Here is a 24,700-nt window from a genome sequence, read left to right on the forward strand (position 1 = left end):
GACTCTGGGAGTTGGTGATGGACAGGGAGGTCTGGCATGCTGTGGTTCATGGGGTCGCAAAGAGTCGGACACGACTGAGCAACTGAACTGAACTTAACTGAGAGAGAACCAAATAAGACAATATACAGTTGTCCCTGTGTATCCTTGGGGAATTGGTTCCCTCAAATGCCAAAATCCTTGCGTGTAACCTAAATATCTTTCACATCCTCCAGAATGCTTTCAATCATCTTTAGATTACTTACAATACCTAGTACAATGTATATGACATGTAAAACAGTTGCAAATACAATATATATATATATATATATATATATATATATATACACATAATGAACTGCCAACATATTTTACCTTTTGGAACTTTGTAGAATTTTGCTTCTTTTTCAAATTTTTTCAGTCCAGAGTTGACTGAATTCATGCATACAGAACCCATGAATACAGACAACCAAACGTATGTGAAACAGCTTATTAATGTTGGCTCTACAGTTCAGTTCAGTTCAGTCGCTCAGTCGTGTCCAGCTCTTTGTGACCCCATGGACTGCAGCACGTCGGGTTTTCCTATCCATCATCAACTCCCAGAGCTTGCTCAAACTCATGTCCATCAAGTCGGTGATGCCATCCAATCATCTCATCCTCTGTCATCCCCTCCTCCCCCTGTCTTCAATCTTTCCCAGCATCAGGGTCTTTTCCAGTAAGTCAGTTCTTTGCATCAGGTAGCCAAAGTATTGGAGCTTCAGCTTCAGCATCAGTCCTTCCAATGAATATTCAGGACTGATATCCTTTAGGATTGACTGGTTTGATCTCCTTGCAGTCCAGGGGACTCTCAAGAGTCTTCTCCAACACCACAATTCAAAAGCATCAATTCTTCAGCGCTCAGCTTTCTTTATAGTGCAACTCTCACATCCATACATGACTACTGCAAAAACCATAGCTTTGACAAGACGGACCTTTGTCAGCTCTACAAATGTTGGCTAATAAATATTCATCAATTTGCAGTTTTAAATTGATACCTATATATAAAAGCTACTTATTATTAATGCTGTTAAGAATTGTTAGTGTGACTTACCTAACAGTGGATCCAGAGCACTTTCAGTAATTTTGAGGAAACAATTTAATAAACCAAAGAACAAGAAGAAATTTTGCAGAAGCTTTTAAATATCAGATTTAAAGTTTTACTTACAATTTTGATTGTCTGTATCTTCTGTCCAGTTAACACTCTCCAAAAGCATTTTCTCATCCTCAGAAGAAATAATTTCTTCTAGTACTTTGAGGCCTGGAGGCAAGGCTTGAAGCCCCAACTCTTTCCACTGTGCTGTGGGAAACAAAATTAAAATAGTCAACATACAAAACTTAAAGTTCTCATAGACAAATAATTCTGTTCAATTAGCCTTTTATCAGTTCACAAAACCCCTGTGAAATGGAGTATTTCCTGCCATATCAGTAAACAAGGAGGCACAGTCATCAGTGATTTTGGGCCTACAAATATAATAAATTGCTGAGCCCCAGGGGTGCCCAATGCCTGCAATCCACCAGCTATCAGCTGCTAGCAACCCCTACAGTGAACGAAGAACTAAGGATGTAACAAAATCAAGAAACAGGATGCTGGCCCCAGATAGGAGAGGTTCGTAGAAAGAAAGGATTTCAGTAAATAAGCCCCAGATGCTTGCATCTTCCCATACTTAGAAAAGTGCTAAATTCCTTGAGATACCTGGTTTTCCTTAATTAACAATCTTTTATGTTCAGACTACCTGCCCCCCTTTGTCACAAACTTTTCTATAACCTGACTGCTTCCCCCACCTCCTCAAAGCAGGGCTTTGAGGGCTACTTGAGATGCTGCTTCCTGGGATTGAAGTCCTAAGAATTCTCACTGAATAAAACAACTCTGTTTCCAGGTTGTGACAAGTTTTTTTAGTTGACATTTTGCTGATGGACAAGGAGACCAGAGCAGATTCCTCTTCTTCACCTGGACTCTACAGAGATCCAGAGCCTTGGTTTCTTTGCCCATCAGCCTGCTTGACCAGTCCAGATGAATCTGGGTGAGTCTCTCCTGGTTCTAGGATTTCCCATTACTGGCTGATGATCCTAAGTTTTATTCAGTGGGGGAAAAAGTTATCCTTGAAACTTGGTTTCAAGATGTACCTGGCTGCTCAGTTTGGACACAGGGCGGGATATCCTCAGTCAGAGGACTAGGAAGCTTCTGCTCGAGCAGGGAACCCTCAGTGTTAAGGCACTGGGAAGGCTCAGTTTGGATACTGAGTAGATAGCCTCAGTTGAGAGACTAGGCTCTGTTTAACACTGAGTAAGGTAGGACTGAGTTATTAGGGGTAAGACTGGCTTGTTGTTTTTCCTTGATTTGGTTTACCTTAACAGAGTGTGTCAAAATAAAATAAAAATCTTATGAGAGCTTCTGAGCTCCGAAGAAGGGACTCTTCCTTCCAGCCAGCAATGGTTTTCTCAGGTGAGAGAAACTTGCAGGAGTGGTAGAAGCAGACCTCACACCACGAGGCTGCACCTACACGGAAACCCACTCACATAATTAACAATCTGCTCAACTAGGGACGTGCCTAAGAATTGGCCATTCCACAATCTGAGCACTTGTGGAAGTCTTATACTTCACTGGGATACCCAAGGCACATACGAGGGGGCTGAAACAACTCTGAGGCAAAACCAGAAGAGTAAGCCTTCAAGCAGCACACGCTGGTCTGCCACATGATCCTCATTAGCAATTGTATCTTGACAAACTGACTTCAAAATGGGAAACAAAGGTTTCAAAGTAAAAGAAAAAGGAAGGACAGAGTTCCAGTACCCTAGCTGGGCAAATGTATGTTACAAAACTTACAAATGTTTACTTGATCGGAAATTGGAGAAAATCTCACCCTGGAAATTGAGCGGGCTCTTCACTGCAAACACAGTTAAAGTTAAAAGCTGGCTTGGTAAAACCTTAAACAAAGGGCTTTAGTTTCTTTATACAAGATGGTCACATCTCTTTTGCTTAATTAAATTGTGAAATGGGCATGTTCCATTGGGGCATAATTCCCCTGCGTGGTATTATAAGACAAGGCAAATAGATGGCCACTAAGAACATACTAACTGAATGTACTAACCAGCACTTGCCTGAGCCATACAAATAAGCAAAAACTGTGAACTAACATGCAAGGGGTAATAAAAATAAAACTAGTGATTTTGCTTTGGTTTAATTCATAAACTCAGAATTGTCTTTGCTGAATGTTTTATACAAACCTTTAAAGGCAAGATAAATTAAATTCTAAAATTACAGAACACAAAACTTTATAAAATACATTTCAGTTCAGTTAAAATCTTGTCACTGATGTCAGTAACTTTAGGTGACAGAACTGTTCTCCTCGGAGCTAAAAACAACTGTCTTTCTCTTCCAAATCTCTAAAATCAGAATGTGAATACAGACCATAAGGACCTGAGACTGAGCCCAATTAACTCAAGCACACAAAACCTAAAACAAAGGGGAAAAAATGGCAGTTTTAAAATTCAAACCACTGGAAATGCTACCTTAGGCAAACTTACAGATCACAAGCCTTAGTCATCTGAGCAAGCAATCTTAATGTATTCTGTTTGTAAACTACTAAGTTTATATTGTAATATGTGGTTCATATCTAAGCTTTTAGTAAAGCCATGAGATCTCCAGTTTGCCTGTTTATGTCTGTGTACACATTATACATATGAGATATCTCTACTTCTAGAAAGTACTATCAAAATTAAGTTTATAAAGAATTCTATTTAATTTTAATAAAAAGCACTACATTTAAAATGGTGAAGACGACTTTCAGATTCATGTGAACTGGGAAATATTCACTATTAAGTTGATATCTGATATTGATGTTTAAGATTATTGATCTAATTAAGACATGTTAAGATTATTGTACCTAACCTAGACCGAGAGCGCCAGGCTGCGACAGCCCAGGAGGGGCGGCCGAGAGGAGCGTTCCCACCCCGGAGGTCAGGGGCCCCGCCCGAGAGGAGCTACCCCACCTCCATGGAGCTGCTGCGTGGGCGCAGGAGGACCAAGAGGAGCTACTCCACGGTTAAGGTCAGGAGGGGCAGCCATGAGGAGATACCCCTCGGTCAAGGTAAGGAGCAGCGGCTGCGCTTTGCTGGAGCAGCCGTGAAGAGATACCCCACGTCCAAGGTAAGAGAAACCCAAGTAAGACAGTAGGTGTTGTAAGAGGGCATCAGAGGGCAGACACACTAAAATCATAATCACAGAAAACTAGCCAATCTGATCACAGGACCACAGTCTTGTCTAACTCAGTGAAACTAAGCCATGCGTGTGGGGCCAGTCGGGTCATGGTGGAGAGGTCATGGTGGAGAGGTCTGACAGAATGTGGTCCACTGGAGAAGGGAATGGCAAACCACTTCAGTATTCTTGCCTTGAGAACCCCATGAACAGTATGAGAAGGCAAAATGATAGGATACTGAAAGAGGGACTCCCCAGGTCGGTAGGTGCCCAATGTGCTACTGGAGATCAGTGGAGAAATAACTCCAGAAAGAATGAAGGGATGGAGCCAAAGCAAAAACAACACCCAGTTGTGGATGGGACTGGTGATAGAAGCAAGGTTCGATGCTGGAAAGAGCAATATTGCATAGGAACCTGGAATGTTAGGTCCATGAATCAAGGCAAATTGGAAGTGGTCAAACAGGAGATGGCAAGAGTGAATGTCGACATTCTAGGAATCAGCGAACTAAAATGGATTGGAATGGGTGAATTTAACTCAGATGACCATTATATCTACTACTGTGGGCAGGAATACCTTAGAAGAAATGGAGTAGCCATCATAGTCAACAAAAGAGGCCAAAATGCAGTACTTGAATGCAATCTCAAAAACAACAGAATGATCTCTGTTCGTGTCCAAGGCAAACCATTCAACATCACGGTAATCCAAGCCTGTACCCCAACCAGTAATGCTGAAGAAGCCGAAGTTGAACAGTTCTCTGAAGACCTAAAAGACCTTTTAGAACTAGCACCCAAAAAAGATGTCCTTTTCATTATAGGGAACTGGAATGCAAAAGTAGGAAGTCAAGAAACACCTGGAGTAACAGGCAAATTTGGCCTTGGAGTACGGAATGAAGTAGGGCAAAGGCTGATAGAGTTTTGCCAAGAGAACGCACTGGTCATAGCAAACACCCTCTTCCAACAGCACAAGAGAAGACTCTACACATGGACATCACCAGATGGTCGACACCAAAATCAGATTGATTATATTCTTTGCAGCCAAAGATGGAGAAGCTCTATACAGTCAGCAAAAACAACACCGGGAGCAGACTGTGGCTCAGATCATGAACTCCTTATTGCCAAATTCAGACTTAAACTGAAGAAGGTAGGGATAACCACTAGACCATTCAGGTATGACCTAAATCAAATCCCTTATGACTATACAGTGGAAGTGAGAAATAGATTTAAGGGACTAGATCTGATAGACAGAGAGCCTGATGAAATATGGACAGAGGTTCGTGACATTGGACAGGAGACAGGGATCAAGACCATCCCCATGGAAAAGAAATGCAAAAAGGCAAAATGGTTGTCTGAGGAGGCCTTACAAATAGCTGTGAAAAGAAGAGAAGCAAAAAGCAAAGGAGAAAAGGAAAGATATTCCCATTTGAATGCAGAGTTCCAAAGAATAGCAAGGAGAGATAAGAAAGCCTTCCTCAGCGATCAATGCAAAGAAATAGAGGAAAACAATAGAATGGGAAAGACTAGAGATCTCTTCAAGAAAATTAGAGATACCAAGGGAACATCTCATGCAATGAGATGGGCTCAATAAAGGACAGAAATTCTATGGACCTAACAGAAGCAGAAGATATTAAGAAGAGGTGGCAAGAATACACAGAAGAACTGTACAAAAAAGATCTTCATGACCCACATAATCATGATGGTGTGATCACTCATCTAGAGCGAGACATCCTGGAATGCAAAGTCAAGTGGGCCTTAGAAAGCATCACTACAAACAAACCTAATGGATGGAATTCCAGTTGAGCTATTTCAAACCCTGAAAGATGATGCTGTGCAAGTGCTGCACTCAATATGCCAGCAAATTTGGAAAACTCAGCAGTGGCCACAGGACTGGAAAAGGTCTGTTTTCATTCCAATCCGGAAGAAAGGCAATCCCAAAGAATGCTCAAACTACCGCACAATTGCACTCATCTCACACGCTAGTAAAGTAATGCTCAAAATTCTCCAAGTCAGGCTTCAGCAATACGTGAACCGAGAACTTCCAGATGTTCAAGCTGGTTTTAGAAATGCAGAGGAACCAGAGATCAAATTGCCAATATCCGCTGGATCATGGAAAAAGCAAGTGAGTTCCAGAAAAACATCTATTTCTGCTTTATCGACTATGGCAAAGCCTTCGACTGTGTGAATCACAATAAACTGTGGAAAATTCTGAAGGAGATGGGAATACCAGACCACCTGACCTACCTCTTGAGAAACCTGTATGCAGGTCAGGAAGCAACAGTTAGAACTGGACAGGGGACAACAGACTGGTTCCAAGTAGGAAAAGGAGTATAGTCAAGGCTGTATATTGTCACCCTGCTTATTTAACTTATATGCAGAGCACATCATGAGAAACGCTGGGCTGGAAGAAGCACAAGCTGGAATCAAGATTGCCAGGAGAAATATCAATAACCTCAGATATGCAGATGACACCACCCTTATGGCAGAAAGTGAAGAGGAACTAAAAAGTCTCTTGATGAAAGTGAAAGAGGACAGTGAAAAAGTTGACTTAAAGCTTAACATTCAGAAAACTAAGATCATGGCATCTGGTCCATCACCTCATGGGAAATAGATGGGGAGACAGTGGAATCAGTGGCTGACTTTATTTTTTTGGGCTCCAAAATCACTGCAGATGGTGACTGCAGCCACGAAATTAAAAGACGCTTACTCCTTGGAAAGAAAGTTATAACCAACCTAGGTAGCATATTAAAAAGCAGAGACATTACTTTGCCAACAAAGGTCCGTCTGGTCAAGGCTATGGTTTTTCCAGTGGTCATGTATGGATGTGAGAGTTGGACTGTGAAGAAAGCTGAGCACCGAAAAATTGATGCTTTTGAACTGTGGTGCTGGAGAAGACTCCTGAGAGTCCCTTGGACTGCAAGGAGATCCAACCAGTCCATTCTGAAGGAGATCAGTCCTGGGTTTTCATTGGAAGGACTGATGCTGAAGCTGAAACTCCAGTACTTTGGCCACCTCATGCGAAGAGTTGACTCATTGGAAAAGACCCTGATGCTGGGAGGGATTGGGGGCAGGAGGAGAAGGGGACGACAAAGGATGAGATGGCGGGATGGCATCACTGACTCAATGGACATGAGTTTGAGTAAACTCCAGGAGTTTGTGATGGACAGGGAGGCCTGGGATGCTCTGATTCTTGGGGTCGCAAAGAGTTGGACACAACTGAGCGACTGAACTGAACTGAACTAGGTTCAATAAACAAGATCTTACTAGATCTCTTGCAAGAAAAATAACTTGACATGAAGTAACTTTAAAGTAAAAGTAAATGAAATAAGAACTTTGGTATAAAAACTTTAAAGTAATTATATTTTAGAAATATCTACTTAAAATGATCTTGAGAGACATTTGGTAACTTAAATTCTAGAGCTGTATTAAATTTAAGTGACGACAGTTTGTTAAATAGGTAAAAAGATACTGAGACATCAATTACCAAATAGAAAAACTATAAGTAGTTGCAAATATTATCGAAAACGTTTGGTATCATCTGAGATGTTTTCTATAAGAAAACAAATGTTTTAAAAAGTTGTCATTGGTGTTTATGCTCACTAATTTATAGGCTGCTTCGCTGATAGCTCAGTTGGTAAAGAATCCACCTGCAATGCAGGAGACCCTGGTTCAATTCCTGGGTTGGGAAGATCTGCTGGAGAAGGGATAGGCTACCCACTCCAGTGTTCTTGGGCTTCCCTTGTGGCTCAACTGGTAAAGAATCCGCCTGCAATGCGGGAGACCTGGGTTTAATCCCTGGGTTGGGAAGATCCCCTGGAGAAGGGAAAGGCTACCCACTCCAATATTCTGGCCTGGAGAATTCCATGGACTGTATAGTACATAGGGTCGGTCACAAAGAGTCAGACACGACTGAGTCACTTTCACTTTCAATTTAAAGACAGTTCATAATTGCTTCTTTTGTTTTTTTTTCTGCTTTTTTTTTTTTTATTAGTTGGAGGCCAATCACTTCACAACATTTCAGTGGGTTTTCTCATACATTGATATGAATCAGCCATGGATTTACATGTATTCCCCATCCTCATCCCCGCTCCCACCTCCCTCTCCACCCGATTCCTCTGGGTCTTCCCAGTGCACCAGGCCCGAGCACTTGTCTCATGCATCCCACCTGGGCTGGTGATCTGTTTCACCATAGATAGTATACATGCTATTCTTTTGAAATATCCCACCCTCACATTCTCCCACAGAGTTCAAAAGTCTGTTCTGTATTTCTGTGTCTCTTTTTCTGTTTTGCATATAGGGTTATCGTTACCATCTTTCTAAATTCCATATATATGTGTTAGTATGCTGTAATGTTCTTTATCTTTCTGGCTTACTTCACTCTGTATAAGGGGCTCCAGCTTCAGCCATCTCATGAGGACTGATTCAAATGAATTCATAATTGCTTCTTAGCTTTACTAAAAATTAAGGCTTTAAGAGTTGAGGATTCTAATTTAAACATGTAGTTAAAGTGAATAAGAATAACACAGTAACATTTCAGTATACAATAAGAAGTAGAATGTATGATTTCAGTAAAGAAGGTATGAGAAATGGAATTACATTTTATTGAAAAAAAAAAGTATGAGCTGGTTAATTTTATTTGGATGGGAAATGAGGCACAGGATGGATACAGAAAGTGATGAGAGATTATGGAAATGAACCCTGAGGAAAAAGTTCTATACACAGTCAGGATTAACCAAATTTAGATTGAAGTTGTCGAGTAAATGGACTTTAAGTGAGCTAGTACAGGACTGGAATTTAATTTCTGTTAAAAGTGTCCTTTTTATAATAGATTGTGTGAGCTTCTGTGCCCTTAAATGATCTATATTTATTTTTTTAATAGTTTTTGTGACTTTGGTTAAATGAATAGGTATTGCTTTAGTGACCTATGATCCTGTTGTGCTTTAAAACCTTTATGATATTTCTAACAAACTTCCCAATATAAAAGTCTAACTAAAGTTCTTTTAGTCTCCAGCTAACTCTGGGATGGATGTTTTGAAGAAGCATCTTTGAGGCATCTCAGAGATGAATGTTAAACTAAGTCTATTTGCTATTTTTATCTTCCTGACCCAGGGACTGAACCCAGATCTCCCACATTTTATGCAGATTCTTTACTATCTGAGCCACCAGCAAAGCCCCAACTCAAAAACATTGTCAAGTGATTGAAGGTGAACTTTAGGTTGTAATGTATGGATAAATATCATTAATACAGATATTCCAAAATTTATATGAAATCCCTAACATCTGGTATGTCCTGATATAATGTTATCAGTCATAATTGTAGTGATTATACTAACATGTTACATGTTGCAGAAATATCCAAGTTTCCTAATTACATGTACTCAACTCTATAACCATGCTATTTTAAGTTTTGTCCTTTACAGACTATCATAATTTTACACTGCTTTTACACAATAAAGATTTTCAAGAAGACATAGAAAGAACTTTTAAACAAATGTGTTTCTGATAGGCTTAATGCTACTAAATTGCATAACAAATTACAAACTGTAATGGAAAACCTGCTTACTTCATATAGATCAAAAGTAATCAATTATATGGGACTAAATGAACTGATAAATGTGATTTATAACTTTGACTTTAGAACATACTAACTTCAATCTGTTTTCCAGTGAACTTTTTTTTTTATGCTGTGACCTACAAGTTGATAAAGAATGCCTTTGTAAACAAAGATAAAACATTTATGTTTTTCACTCTGCCTGCTGCTGCTGCTGCTAAGTCACCATGTCCAACTCTGTGAGACCCCATAGACAACAGCCCACCAGGCTCCCTGTCCCTGGGATTCTCCAGGCAAGAACACTGGAGTGGGTTGCCATTTCCTTCTCCAATGCATGAAAGTGAAAAGTGAAAGTGATGATGCACAGTTGACCTTGCCAAGATTTAGCTTCTCCAGCTGGAGACATAGCAACCCAAACTATGGGATCACCAGAGAGATGGGAAAAAAAAAAAAAAAAAGGATGTTTCCTACAAAAGGCTCCAAATGCCACATGGTAACCCTGGTGTGCTCACAGAACAAAAGACTGCATCCTAGCAAATACCAAAGGAGAGGAAGCTAGCTGCTATTTAGGGCCCTCCCTCCCCGGAGGCAGAGAGGCAGGTGTGCAACAGCCAGAGTTGCAAGGCAAGGGGCCGCTGTAACGTTGGCCCAAGAGACTGCATCTTCCACCAAGCTGTAACAGGCTGCCAGCTAACCACGTCTTCCTGGGATCCTGGAAGGTTCACATCCACCAGGAGTGTCACAGCCTGAGATCAGCTTCCCAGAGGAGACACACGGGACACCTGGGGCTAGGCACTAGTGGCACACACAGGAAACCAAGCAGCAGGGACCAGGGAGGTGGATAAGATGCACGGCCCACCTGGGACCGTGTGCTCGCCAAGCACTGGTCGCCTGAGCGGCTTGGACCTGGGATGAGCACTGAACACAGTCCCTCTGGGCCTGTGCCCTTGTGAGGCACCCAAGAACCTGAGCGGCTTAGACCTGGGAAGTGCACGAAACACAGGGTCCACTTGGGACAGGACCCTCACGGAGCACCCTGGAGCCTGAGCAGTGTGGACCTGGAAAGCACACACCGCCGTGGGCTGTGGCAAACCCAGGGTGGTCCACTGATGCGAGCACTGCCCAAACACGCTGTATTTCTTTGCAATGCTCCTCCCTCTCTGCAGCACGGCTGAACAAGTGAGCCCAAATAAGTGGCCACCTTCGCTCCCTCATGTCAGGGCAGAAATTAAGACACTCAAGAGACTTGCAAACAGAGGAAGCCAAAATAAACAAAGAAGGGGTAACCACCCTGGAAGTGACAGGTGCAACAAATTAAAACCCTGAAGTTAATGCTGATACTGTGTATTTTGGGGGCAGCCATAGACCTTGAGGTCAAGTACAAGCCAGAACAAGGCACAATCTGACACAGAACTGACCCCACATTGCCCCAACAGCTCCATAAAAATCCCTACATATATTTTTACTATTATCACTTTCCAATTTTTGAAAATTTGAATTCTTTATTACTCCTTTAACTCTCATTTTTATAGCCTACTGTCACCTTTCTTAAAAAAGAGAAAGAAGGAAAGAAACTATTTTTTTAAAAAACAAATTCCATACATATCTTTTTAATTTTTGTGATCAATTTTGTATTTTTTATATTGGATCTTTGGGAGTTTAACCTCTAAGTTTTTAATCTTGGCTTTTTGATATTTATTATTAATTTTCTATCTTTAAGAATCTAATCTTCAATATCCATTTTCACTTAGGGATTTGATTACTGGCTTGATAGCCCTCTCCCCTTTTGACTCTCACTTTTCTCCTCCTGGTCACCTCTATTTGCATCCTCCCTCTTCTGTATATAACTGTAAATCACTCTGGGTGTTCCTGGCTGTGGAGAGCACTTAGGGATTTGATTACTGGCTTGACAACTCTCTCCCCTTTTGACTCTTCCTTTTTCTCCTCCTGGTCACCTCTATCACCCTCCTCCTTCTTCTCTTCTCTATATAACTGTGAATTTCTCTGGGTGTTCCTAGCTGTGGAGAGGACTTAGGGATTTTATTACTGGCTTGACTGCTCTCTCCACTTTTGTCTCTTCCCTTTTCTCCTCCTGGTCACCTCTATCTCCCTCCTCCCTCTTCTCTTCTCTCTACAACTCTGTGAAACTCTCTTGTGTGTTTCTGGCTGTTCAGAGTTGTTTCACTATTAACCTGGGGGTTTTATCTTCTACGCTGTATGGATGGAGAAGTCGTGAGGCTACATTAAGACTGGGAACAAAACCCAGAGGCAGGAGGCTCAACTCCAGAACTTTAGAACATCAGAGAATTCCTGACTCAGGGAACATTAATAGACAAGAGCCCACCCAAAAGACTCCATACCTACACTGAAACCAAACTCCACCAAAAGTCAGCAAGTTTCAGTTCAAGACACCACACTAATTCTCCAGCAAAACAGGAACACAACCCTGAACATTAAAAGATGGGCGGCCCGAAGCCATACCAAACCCACAGATAATCCAAAACTACTACTGGACATCTCATTGCACTCTGGAGAGGAGAGATCCAGCTCAAACCACCAGAACACTGACACAGGTTCCCCCACCCAAGAAACCTTGACAAGCTACTGGTCCAACCCCACCCACTGTGAGCAGACTACAATTAAGAGGAACCACAACCTTCCAGCCTGCAGAAAGGGCACCCCAAACATAGCAAGCTAAGCAAAATGAAAACACAGAGAAATCTCCAGCAAGTGAAGAAACATGATAAAAACCTACCAAACCAAACACAAAAGAGGTAAATAGGGAGTCTATCTGAAAAAGAATTCAGAATAATTATACTACAGATGATCCAAAATTTTGTAAACAAAATGGAGTTACAGGTAAATAGACTATAGACAGGGATCGAGAAGATGCAAGAAATGTTTAACAGGAACCTAGAAGAAACAAAGAAGAGTCAATCAATAATGAACAACACAATAACTGCGATTAAAAACACTCTGGAGGAAACCAACAGTAGAAAAACGGAGACGAAGAGAGGAAAAGCGAGGTGGAAGATAGAATGGTGGAAATAAATTAAGAAGAGAGGGAAAAAGAAAAAGCAATAAAAAAGAAATGAGGACGACCTCAGAGACCACTGGGACAATGTTAAACGCCCCAACAGTTAAATCATACATGTCCCGGAAGAAGAAGACAAAAAGAAAGGGCATGAGAAAATACTTGAGGAGATAATGGTTGAAAACTTCCCTAAAATGGGGAAGGAAATAGCCAACCAAGTCCAAGAAACCCAGAGAATCCCAAACAGGATGAACCCAAGGCAAAACACCCCAAGACACATATTAATCAAACTAACAGAAATTACACACAAAGAGAAAATATTAAAAGCAGCAAGGGAAAAGCAATAAATCATATACAAGGGGATCCCCATAAGGATAACAACTGATCTTTCAAAAGAAACTCTTCCCATTGGAAGGGAATGGCAGGGCATACTTAAGGTGATGAAAGAGAAAAACCTACAACCAAGATTACTCTACCCAGCAAGGATCTCATTCAGATATGAAGGAGAATTCAAAAGCTTTACAGACAAGCAAAAGCTCAGAGAATTCAGCACCACCAAACCAGCTCTTCAACAAATGCTAAAGGATCTTCTCTAGACAGAAAACACAGAAAAGGTTTATAAAAACGAACCCAAAATAACAAAGTAAATGGTAATGGGATCATACTTATCAATAATTTACCTTATACACAAACGGATTAAATGCTCCAACCAAGAGACAAAGACTGGCCAAATGGATACAAAACCTCTATATGTACTGTCTACAAGAGACCCACATCAAACCTAGGGACACATACAGATTGAAAGTGAGAGGCTGGAAGATGATATTTCATGCAAATGGAGACCAAAAGAAAGCAGGAGTAGCAATACTCATATTAGATAAAACAGACTTTGAAATAAAAACCATAAGAGACAAAGGACACTACATAATGATCAAGGGATCAATCTAAGAAAAAGATATAACAATTATAAATATATATGCACTGAACATAGGAGCACAACAATAATGTAAGGCAAATGCTAACAAGTATGAAAGGGTAAATTAACAGTAACACAATAATAGTAGGGGAATTTAATACCCCACTTACACCTATGGATAGATCAGCCAAACAGAAAATTAACAAGGAAACACAAGCTTCAAACTATGCAATGGACCAGTTAGACCTAATTGATATCTACAAGGCATTTCACCCCAAAACAATGGATTTTGCCTTTTTCTCAAGTGCACACGGAACATTCTCCAGGATAGATCATATCCTAGACCTAAAATCTAGCCTTGGTAAATTTTTAAAAAATGAAATCATTTCAAGCATTTTTTCTGATCACAATGCAGTAACATTAGATAATAACTACAGGAAAAAAAAAACAACTATAAAAAACACAAACATACGGAAGCTAAACAACATACTTCTGAATAACCAACAGATCATGGAAGAAGTCAAAAAGGAAATCAAAATATGCATAGAACAAATGATAATGAAAACACAACAATCCAAAACCTATGGCATTCAATAAAAGCAATGCTAAGAGGGAGGTTCATAGCAATACAAATCTACATCAAGAAAAAGGAGAAACATCAAATAAACAAACTAACTTTACACATAAGCAACTAGAAAAGAACAACAACAACAACAACAAAAAAAAAAAAAACCCAAAGTTAGTAGAAGGAAAGAAATCATAAAAATCAGAGCAGAAATAAATGAAAAAGAAATGAAGAGGACTATAGCAAAGATAAACAAAACTAAAAGCTGGTTCTTTGAGAAGATAAACAAAATTGACAAACCATTAGACAGACTCATCAATGAAAAAAGGAAGAAGAATCAAATCAACAAAATTAGAAATAAAAATGGAGATATCACAACAGACAACACAGAAATACAAGCGATCATGAGAGACTACTACAAGCAATTATATGTGAATAAAACGGACAACTTGGAAGAAATGGACAAATTCTTAGAAAAGTATAACCTTCCAAAACTGAACCAGGAAGAAATAGAAAATATGAACAGACCAATTACAAGCATGGAAATAGAAAATGTAATCAAAAATCTTCCAACAAACAAAAGCCCAGGACCAAATGGCTTCACAGGTGAATTCTACCAAAAATGTAAAGAGCTAACACCTATCCTACTCAAACTCTTCCAGAATATTGCAGAGGAAGGTAAACTCCCAAACTCATTCTATGAGACCACCATCACCCTAATACCAAAACCAGACAAAGATGCCACAAAAAAAGAAAGAAAGAAAGAAAGAAAACTACAAGCCAATATCACTGATGAACATAGATGCAAAATCCTTAACAAAACTCTACCAAACAGAATCCACCAACATATTAAAAAGATCATACATCATGACCAAGTGGGCTTTGTTCCAGGGATGCAAGGATTCTTCAATATTACAAATCAATCAATGTGATACACCACATTAACAAAATGAAAGATAAAAACCATCTGATTATTTCAATAGATGTAGAGAAACCCATTTATGATATTATTAAAAAAAAAAAAAAAAAAAAAAAAAAACCTCTCCAGAAAGCAGGAATAGAAGGAACATACCTCAACATGATGAAAGTCACATACAACAAACCCACAGCAAACATTATCCTCAATGGTGAAAAACTGAAAGGATTTTCTCTAAAATGAGGAAAAAACGATGCCAACTCTCACAACTACTTTCCAACATAGTTTTGGAAGGCCTAGCCTCAGCAATCAGAGAAGAAGAAGAAATAAAAGGAATCCAAATTGGAAAAGAAGTAGAACTCTCACTGTTTGTAGATGACATGATCCTTTATATAGAAAACCCTAAAGATACCACCAGAAAATTACTAGAGCTAATCAATGAATATAGTAAAGTTGCAGGATATAAAATTAATACACAGAAATCACTTGAATTCCTATACACTAACAATGAAAAAACAGAAAGAGAAATTAAGGAAACAATCCCATTCACCATTGCAATGAAAAGAATAAAATACTTAGGAATAAATTTACCTAAAGAAACAAAAGACCTATATATAGAAAACTATAAAACAATGATGAAAGAAATCAAAGATGACAAATAGATGGAGAAATATACCATGTTTGTGGATTGAAAGAATCAATGTAGTGAAAATGAGTACACTACCCAAAGCAATCTATAGATTCAATGCAATTCCTATAAAGTTACCAATGGTATTTTTAACAGAACTAGAACAAATAATTTCACAATTTGCATGAAAACATAAAAAACCTCGAATAGCCAAAGCAATGTTGAGAAAGAAGAATGAACTGGAGGAATCAACCTGCCTGAATTCAGACTATATTACAAAGCTACAGTCATCAACACAGTATGGTATGGGCACAAAGACAGAAATATAGATCAATGGAACAAAATAGAAAGCCCAGAGATACATCCATGCACCTCTGAACACCTTATATTTTTGACAAAGGAGGCAAAAACATACAATTGAGAAAAAACAGTCTCTCTAGCAAGTGGTGCTGGGAAAACTGGTCAACCATGTGTAAAAGAATGAAACTAGAACACCTTCTAACACCATACACAAAAATAACTTCAAAATGGATTAAAGATATAAATGTAACACCAGAAACTACAAAACTTTTAGAGAAAAACATAGAACACTTAAACCACAGGAAGATCCTCTATGACCCACCTCCCAGAGTAATGGAAATAAAAACAAAAATAAACAAATGGAACCTAGTTAAACTTTAAAGCTTTTGCAAATGAAGGAAACTATAAGCAATGTGAAAAGGCAGCCTTCAGAATAAAAGAAAATAACAGCAAATGCAACAACTGACAAAGAATTAATCTCCAAAATATATAAGCAGCCCATGCAACTCAATACCAGAAAAATAACCCAACCAAAAAATGGCCAAAGAACTAAACAGACATTTCTCCAAAGAAGACATACAGATGGCTAGTAAACACATGAAAAGATGCTCAACATCACTCATTACTAGAAAAATGCAAATCAAAACCATGATGAGGTATCATCTCATGCCAGTCAGAATGGCCACCACCAAAATGTCTACAAACAATAAATGTTGGAGAGGGTGTGAAGTAAAGAGAACCCTCTTACACTGTTAGTGGGAATGCACACTGGTACAGCCACTATGGAGAACCACATGGAGATTCCTTAAAAAACTGGAAATAGAACTGCATATGACCCAGCAATCCCACTCCTGGGCATACACACCAAGGAAACCAGAAATGAAAGAGACACATGTACCCCAATATTCATTGCAGCACTATTTACAACAGGTAGGACATGAAAGCAACCAAGATGTCCATTGGCAGATGCATGGTTAAGGAAGTTGTGGTACATATACAAGATGGAATATTACTCAACTATAAAAGGGAACACATTTGAGTCAGTTCTAATGAGGTAGATAAACTGGAATCTATCATACAGAGTGAAGTAAGTGAGAAAGAGAAATACCAATACAGTATAATAACACATATATATGGAATTTACAAAGATGGTAATGACGATCCTATATGAAAGGCAGCAAAAGAGACACAGATGTAAAGAACAGAATTTTTGGCTCTGTGGGAGAAGGTGAAAGTGGGATAATTTGAAAAAATAGCACTGAAACATGTATATTACCATATGTAAAATAGATGACCAGTGCAAGTTCGATGCATGAAGCACGGCACCCAAAGTCAGTGCTCTAGGACAACCCAGAGGGATAGGGTGGGGAGGGAGATGGGCGGGGGGTTCAGGATGGGTGGACACATGTGCACCTGTGGCTGACTCATGTCGATGTATAACAAAAACCATCACAATACTGTAAAGTAATTATCCTTCAATTAAAATAAAATAGTTAATTTATTTTTAAAAGTTAAGAAATAGGATTCTGGACCCACACAGGTGAGGTACACATGGAAGAAATTATTTCAGTATACCCAGATACTTGCATCTTTCTAAACTTAGAAAAGTATTAAATTCCTTAACTTGAGATATATGATTTTCCCTAATTAGCAGTAATCTTTGACATTCAGACTACTTGCCCCACTGTACTGCAAACTTCTTCATAACTTAACTGCCTCCCCCATTGCCTCAAAGCAGTTTCTCAGGACTACTTGAGATGCTGTCTCCTGGGCTTGAAGTCCTAAACATTCCCACCAAATAAAACATAACTCTCAATTTCTAGGTTGTGACTGGTTTTTTTTTAATCGACACTCTAAGCCTCATTTTTAGAAATAATAATGTTGAAAGGCATACAACATATCAGTATGTGTGCTGCCAAAGAGAGCCCAGGACACAACATATTAAGAATATAAAAATTAAGGCTAAGATAAAAATCATGGTACATTTTATCCACTGCAATTACCAATAGCAAATATAACAGTATTTACTTAAGTATTTTGTTTGAACACGATCAGGCCACTTTTTAAATCTAAGAAAGGTTTCTCATATCTACAGTATGCCTCTCCATAAACCAATCAGATTCTAAATACTTAATATAAAATTTAAATATTCATTTTTGCTTCCATGGTCAAGCAATAGAAAAAGGGAACACATGGAGATTCCTTAAAAATAACAGTATGGTGGTTTCTCAAAAATCTAGAGTTGCTATATGACCCAGCAATTCCACTACTGGGCATACATCTGGACAAAACTATAATTCAAAAAGATACACATACACCAATGTTCCCAGCAGCATTATTTACAACAGCCAAGACATGGAAGAAACATAAATGCCCATCGACAGATGAATGGATAAAGATGTGTACACACACACACACACACACACACACATATCAAATGGAATACTACTCAGCCATAAAAAATGAAAGAATGCCATCTGTAGCAACATGGATCAACACAGAGATTATCATACTAAGGTAAGTGAGAAAGAGAGAGACAAATACCATATGATATCAGTTATATGTGGAGTCTAAAATATGACACATATGATCTTATCTACAAAACAGAAACAGACTTACAGATATAGACAGCAGATTTTTGGTTGCTTGCCAAGGGCAGGAAAGTAGGAGAGGCATGGTTTGTGAGTTTGGGGTTAGCAGATGCAAACTACTGCATATAAAATGGATAAACAACAAGGTCCTACTGTGTAGCACCAGAAACTATATTCAATATCCCATAGTAAACCACAGTGTAAAATATATCACATATATATATAACTGAATCACCTCACTATATACCAGAAACCAACACAACATTGTAAGTCAACTATACTTCAATTAAAAAAAAAAAAAAGAAAACCTCTGGATCTAATACAGGATTTCAAATAAAAACCATTCCAAAATTCATTTCATGCAATTTCTTCCATTTTTCAACATGCTGGAGGAAAACCCAATGATAATATTCTTTGATTAAGATTTATTCTTAAACCATATAATTTTTAAAAACTGACCACAAAAACAAAATATAAAAACAATCTGCTTTGCAAAATCTGAAAGCTTAAGTCAGATTTAAAATTAAGTACATACAGACATAAGAATTATGTACATACAGACATAAGAATTATAACTTACAGAACATATCTTTAAAGGAGTTATTTAAGGTTTCCTTTGAGTCTTATTTTAAAAAACATAATTTTGACATATACTCACTTACTTACCTACAGCATATCTAGACAAAACTGTTTAATTGCCTAAACAGGCAGCAAATGAATATAATAGAAGGAGATTAGATGTTTAAACATCAGAGTTCATCTCAATATATCTCATTTCCATGGGTCAGTGGTGAAAAGATGGAATAACCCCTACAGCAATTTTGTAAATCAGTCTGTCAAACTTTTATTTAAATTAGTTAACTGAATTTATTTAAATAAAATCAAAATTTAAAATCCACAGAATCATGCTGGACAACACAGATATAAAATATGAACATATTTCTACCAACACAGAAAGTTGAACTGACTATCACCACTATAAAGCTTCAGGCATCTTTGGTGGCTAAAGCTGTTCCTCCATAATTGTGAACCTTAGCACACAATCATTTGGATCACAATTAATTCCTAAGTGATTAATTGAAAGTTTCTGGGTAGACACTGTAAAATAAATCTGAACCCTTAACAATAAATACTGAAAAACACAATTAGACAGCAGGGTTCCAAAATAAATAACATATATAAAAAAGATATTGTTAGGTTGGTGGGACCAGCTTCTTAGAAATAATAAGCTGTATCTAAATCATCTCCCTTCCACTACTAGTCCCATGCCTATACAATACTAGGCACTTAAAGAATGTTAAAAAAGGCGGGGGGGGGGGGGTGGGGGTGGGAAGGGGGGTGTCCTATTTTGTTTCACAATAAATGAAACTTTCGACTTAGATATGAAAGAAAACTCACACAAAGCAAAAACCATTTTTAAAAAGATACCTGTGTGATATACCTTTTTCCACAAAATTCAAATACAGGATGATCTTTTGTCCTAAATCATCCACTATTTCTCTGCCATTGAGAGTATCATAGGCTTTCTTGGATTCTTCTACAGTTTTGTATCTTACGTATGAGTAGGGTTTGTTAGGTGGCATTAAAAGAGCATCCACCAATCCACATTTCTCTAAAACCGGGAGCAGTTGGTTCCTACTCACTTGATTACCCAAACCACCATTGGCAACAATAAGGCTCTAAAAAGACAAAAAAATAAAGTAATATGAGCAGTTGTTATCAATCTGTTATTTTTAAATAACATTTTAAAATAAAATATTGTAATGATACTGATTTTTAAATAGCCTTTTAGTGACCATAAACACAAATTAAAAGATAACTTTCACTGTTCACAAATTTAACATAATGAAACAGAAAGAAGAGGTAGGAGAAGAAACAAGGATTTACATAGATCTTGCTTTTTGGCTAGACACCATGCTATATGATTTTATACTCAGTCTTCATTAAAACAATCCTCACAACAATCCTGTGTGTACTCAGTTGCATCCAACTCTTTGTGGCCCCATAGACTGTAGCCCACCAAGCTCTTCTGTCCATGGAGTTTTCCAGGCAAGAATACTGGAGCAGTTTGCTATTTCCTACCTACTCCAGGGGATCTTCCCAACCCAGGGGTTGAACCTGCATCCCTGCAACTCCTTCACTGGCAGGTGGATTTACCACTAGCGCCATCTGAGAAGCCCTCACAATAATCCTACAAAGTGGGTAATATTAGCCCCACTTCATATAGAAAGAAACTAAAAATCAGAAAATGAAGTTAAGGTAGTAATTAGCTGGAGCTGAGTTTCAAATTTACTTCTGTCAGTTTCCAGAATCTATACTTTTTTATATAACCAAAAACGAAAGGTAAAGGTACTGGCTCAAAGGAAAAAAAAAAAAAAAAAAAAAAAAACAATTACAACTTCTATTGAATATAAAATAGGAAAAGTTTCCTGTATCTGGATTGTCCAGTTATTTTGCAATTAATTTTTTTTCTTTGAAAATATCATGCTTACTTCCTGTCATTTGCAATCCTGTTCAACTTTACTCAAGGAATTTGGTGGTGAGAGGTCTCCTATTTTTATTCTGATGCTTGAAGCCTTATAGTCTCTGTACTTAAAAACATTCTTCACCATGTTAAGATCTGTAAATTCTGAAGCATAACAAAAGTAAACAACTAATGGCCTACCGGCATCAGTTTCATCATTTACACCAGATACTGGCAAAGCTTTTCCAAAAAATGACAGGCAGTAAATATTCTAGGTTTCACAGATCATATAAGCTTCTGTCACATAGTCCCATTTATTATTTTTCGTTGTTGTTGTTCAATTGCCCAGCTGTGTCCAAGTACTGCAGCACACTCAGTCTCTCTGTCCCTCATCATCTCCTGAAGTCTGCCCAAGCTCATGTCCACTGCATCGGTGATACCATTCAGCAGTCTCATTCTCTAATGCCCTCTTCTCTGTCTGCCCTCAATCTTTTCCCAGCATCAGGGACTTTTCCAATGAGTCAGCTGTTCACATCAGGTGACCAAAATACTGAAGCTTCAGCTTCAGCATCAGTCCTTCCAAAGTGTATTCAGGGTTGATTTCCCTTAAGATTAACTGGTTTGATCTCCTTGCTGTCCAAGGGACTTTCAGGAGTCTCACAGTTCGAAGGCTTTGACTTTCTGCCTTCTTTACAGTCCAGCTCTCACTACCGTACACAACCACTGGGGAGACAATAGCCTTGACTATACAGAGCTTTTGTTGGCAGAGAAATGTGTCTGCTTTTCAACACACTGTCTAGGTTTGTCATAAGTTTTCCTGCTAAGAAGCAATAATCTTCTGATATCACGGCTGCAGTCACCATCTGCAGTGATTTTAGAATCCAAGAGAAGGAAATCTGTCACTACTTCCACCCTTTCCTCTTCTATTTGCCATGAAGTATTAGGGTAGGATGCCATGATCTTAATTTTATTAATATTTAGTTTTAAGCCAGCTATTTCACTCTCCTCCTTCACCTTCATCAAGAGGTTCTTTAGTTCCTCTTCACTTTCTGCCATCAGAGTGGTTTCATCTGCATAACTGAGGTTGTCGATGTTTCTCCCACCTATCTTGATTCCAGCTTGTAACTCATCCAGGCTGACATTTCACATAATGTGCTCAACATATAGGTTAAATAAACAAGGTGACAGCAGACAGCCCTGTCATACTCCTTTCTTAATCCTGAACCAATCAGTTGTTCTGTACAGGGTTCTAACTGTTGCTTCATGACCCACATAAAGGTTTCTCAGGAGACAGGTTAGATGGTCTGGTATTCCCATTTCTTTGAGAGCTTTCCAAAATTTGTTATGATCCACATAGTCAAAGGCTTTAGCATAGTTGATGAAACAGAGGTAGATGTTTTTCTGGGATTCTCCTGCTTTCTCTATGATTAGGCAAGTGTTGGCAATTTGATCTCTGGTTACTCTGCCCTTTCTAAACCCAACTTGGATGTCTGGAAGTTCTTGGTTCGCATATTGCTGAAGTCCAGCATGCAAGATTTTAAGCATGACCTTACTAGCATGGGAGATGAGTACAACTATCTGATGGTTTGAACATTCTTTAGTACTACCCTTCCTGGGAACTGGAATGAAGATTGACCTTTTCCAGTCCCGTGGCCACTGCTGGGTCTTCCTGATTTGCTGATATATTGAGTGCAGCACTTTGATAGCATTATCCTTTATGATTCTGAACAGCTACTAGAATTCCATCACATCCACTAGCTTTATTAACAGCAGTGCTTCCTAAGTAAGGCCCACTTGACTTCACACTCCAGAATGTCTGCCTCTGGGGTCTGGATAACTTACCACACTATCATACTTATCCAGTTCATCAAGATCTTTTTTGTACAGTTCTTTCGAGTATTCTTTCCATCTCTTCTTGATCTCTTCAGCATCTACTAAGTCTCTATTCAGTTATAATTTTCTAACAACCCTTAAAATGTCAAACTCATTCTTAGCTAACAAGTCAGATTTAAGCTGAAGACAGTAGTCTGCCAACACCTGATTTATATGAAGTTGGAGTTTAGAACATAATGTATCAGTTTCATATGCATAAAATGGGAAGGTTCATGTCCAGAACCTTGTTTTAAAATAATGCAAAAGAAATTATTATAAAATTGGATAATAAGCAAAGCTCTGCTCTGTTATGGGGCAGCCAATACTTTATATGTATGGTGGCTCAGTGGTAAAGAATCCACCCACAGTGCAGGAAAAGCATGTTTGATCCCTGGGTGGGGAAGATGCCCTGGAGAAGGAAACGGCAACCCACTATAGTACTCTTGCCTGGGAAATCCCATGGACAGAGGAGCCTGGCAGACTACCATCCATGGGGTCTCAGAAGAGCCGAACAGGACTTAGTGACGAAAGAACAACATGTAAGTATACACACACACACACACACAATAAACACACTAATACAATACTATAAAATATGGTATAAAATTTAGTCTCAGATGGTTTACCCTGGACCTCATTCAGTGAGATTATAAAGTACCAGAATAACTTTAGTCATATGTAGCCATAATATAAAAATATTTCCAGTATTCCCAAATCTAAGGAACTACAATGGTTTTGTAAATGGCAAGGATCCATAGCCCCACCTAGGAACTGGGGAAGACAGTGAGAGGTGACCTGAGGAGTAGTAGTAGAACTCAAAAATGCTGTCCAAGTGATTTGTGGGCAATGCTGAAGGCAAAGCACATGAAAACAAGTGCAATGGGGGAGGGAAGGGAGGAACTTACTTACTATTACATGTGAGCTATACAATTAACGCTTACTTTAATAAAGAGTTGTTCAGTCAAGCAATTTTTCCAGTAATATGAAGAAAATAATTCAGATTTTTTTAAAAGTTATCTTTAGTCCTGATAAGTTGAGGACCATGGCTCTAGAAAAACCTAGTAATCACTATAATATTGTACAAAGACACCTACATGCATGGGTGCTAAGTTGCTTTAGTCGTGTCTGACTCTCTGCGACCCTAAGGACTGCAACCTGCCAGATTCCTCTGTCCACGGGTTCTCTAGGCAAAAACACTGGAGTGGACTGCCATGCCTCCCTCCAAGGGATCTTCCTGACTCAGGGATCAAACCTATGTGTCTTAAGACTCCTGCATTGGCAGGCAGGTTCTTTACCACTATCACCACCAGGAAGTCCACAAAGATATCTATACTTATGACATATAGTAAAAAGAGAATTTTTTTCTCCTCTAGATAGATAATATATAATTGGAAGTCCTTCTACAAATGTTTTCTCTTCCTTTAAAAACATTGAGGAGAAAAAAATAATCAAGTCCAAATAAAATCACAGTTTGGAAGCCATGAAGATGAGGTTAAAACTTCTAGAGATATAAAACAAAAGTTCATCTCAACCAGAAACAAGTTTCAGAGGCAGCAAAGAAACCCATTTCTTTTCTTACTACTTATCTACACAACCCCTGTAAGGGGGGGAAAAAGCCAGTTACGCTTGAGAATTGATGAAAATAGAGTATGTCATTAA

General features: G+C 38.7%; 1 protein-coding gene across 4 annotated transcripts in view; it reads right to left on the reverse strand.

Annotated features, from left to right (window-relative positions):
* The window catches only part of ALKBH8 (alkB homolog 8, tRNA methyltransferase), a 123,725-nt gene that overhangs the window by 90,922 nt on the left and 8,103 nt on the right, over positions 1-24,700 (reverse strand). For all 4 annotated transcript variants that reach the window (XM_061144037.1, XM_061144019.1, XM_061144027.1 and 1 more), the window contains 2 exons: positions 20,147-20,384; positions 1,181-1,312 (listed from right to left, as the gene is read on the reverse strand). In XM_061144037.1, the coding sequence (XP_061000020.1) occupies positions 1,181-1,312; positions 20,147-20,384 (370 nt within the window). The remainder of the gene's footprint in view (positions 1-1,180; positions 1,313-20,146; positions 20,385-24,700) is intronic.

The sequence above is a fragment of the Dama dama genome, chromosome 1 (assembly GCF_033118175.1).
Source record: "Dama dama isolate Ldn47 chromosome 1, ASM3311817v1, whole genome shotgun sequence".
NCBI lineage: Eukaryota > Metazoa > Chordata > Mammalia > Artiodactyla > Cervidae > Dama > Dama dama.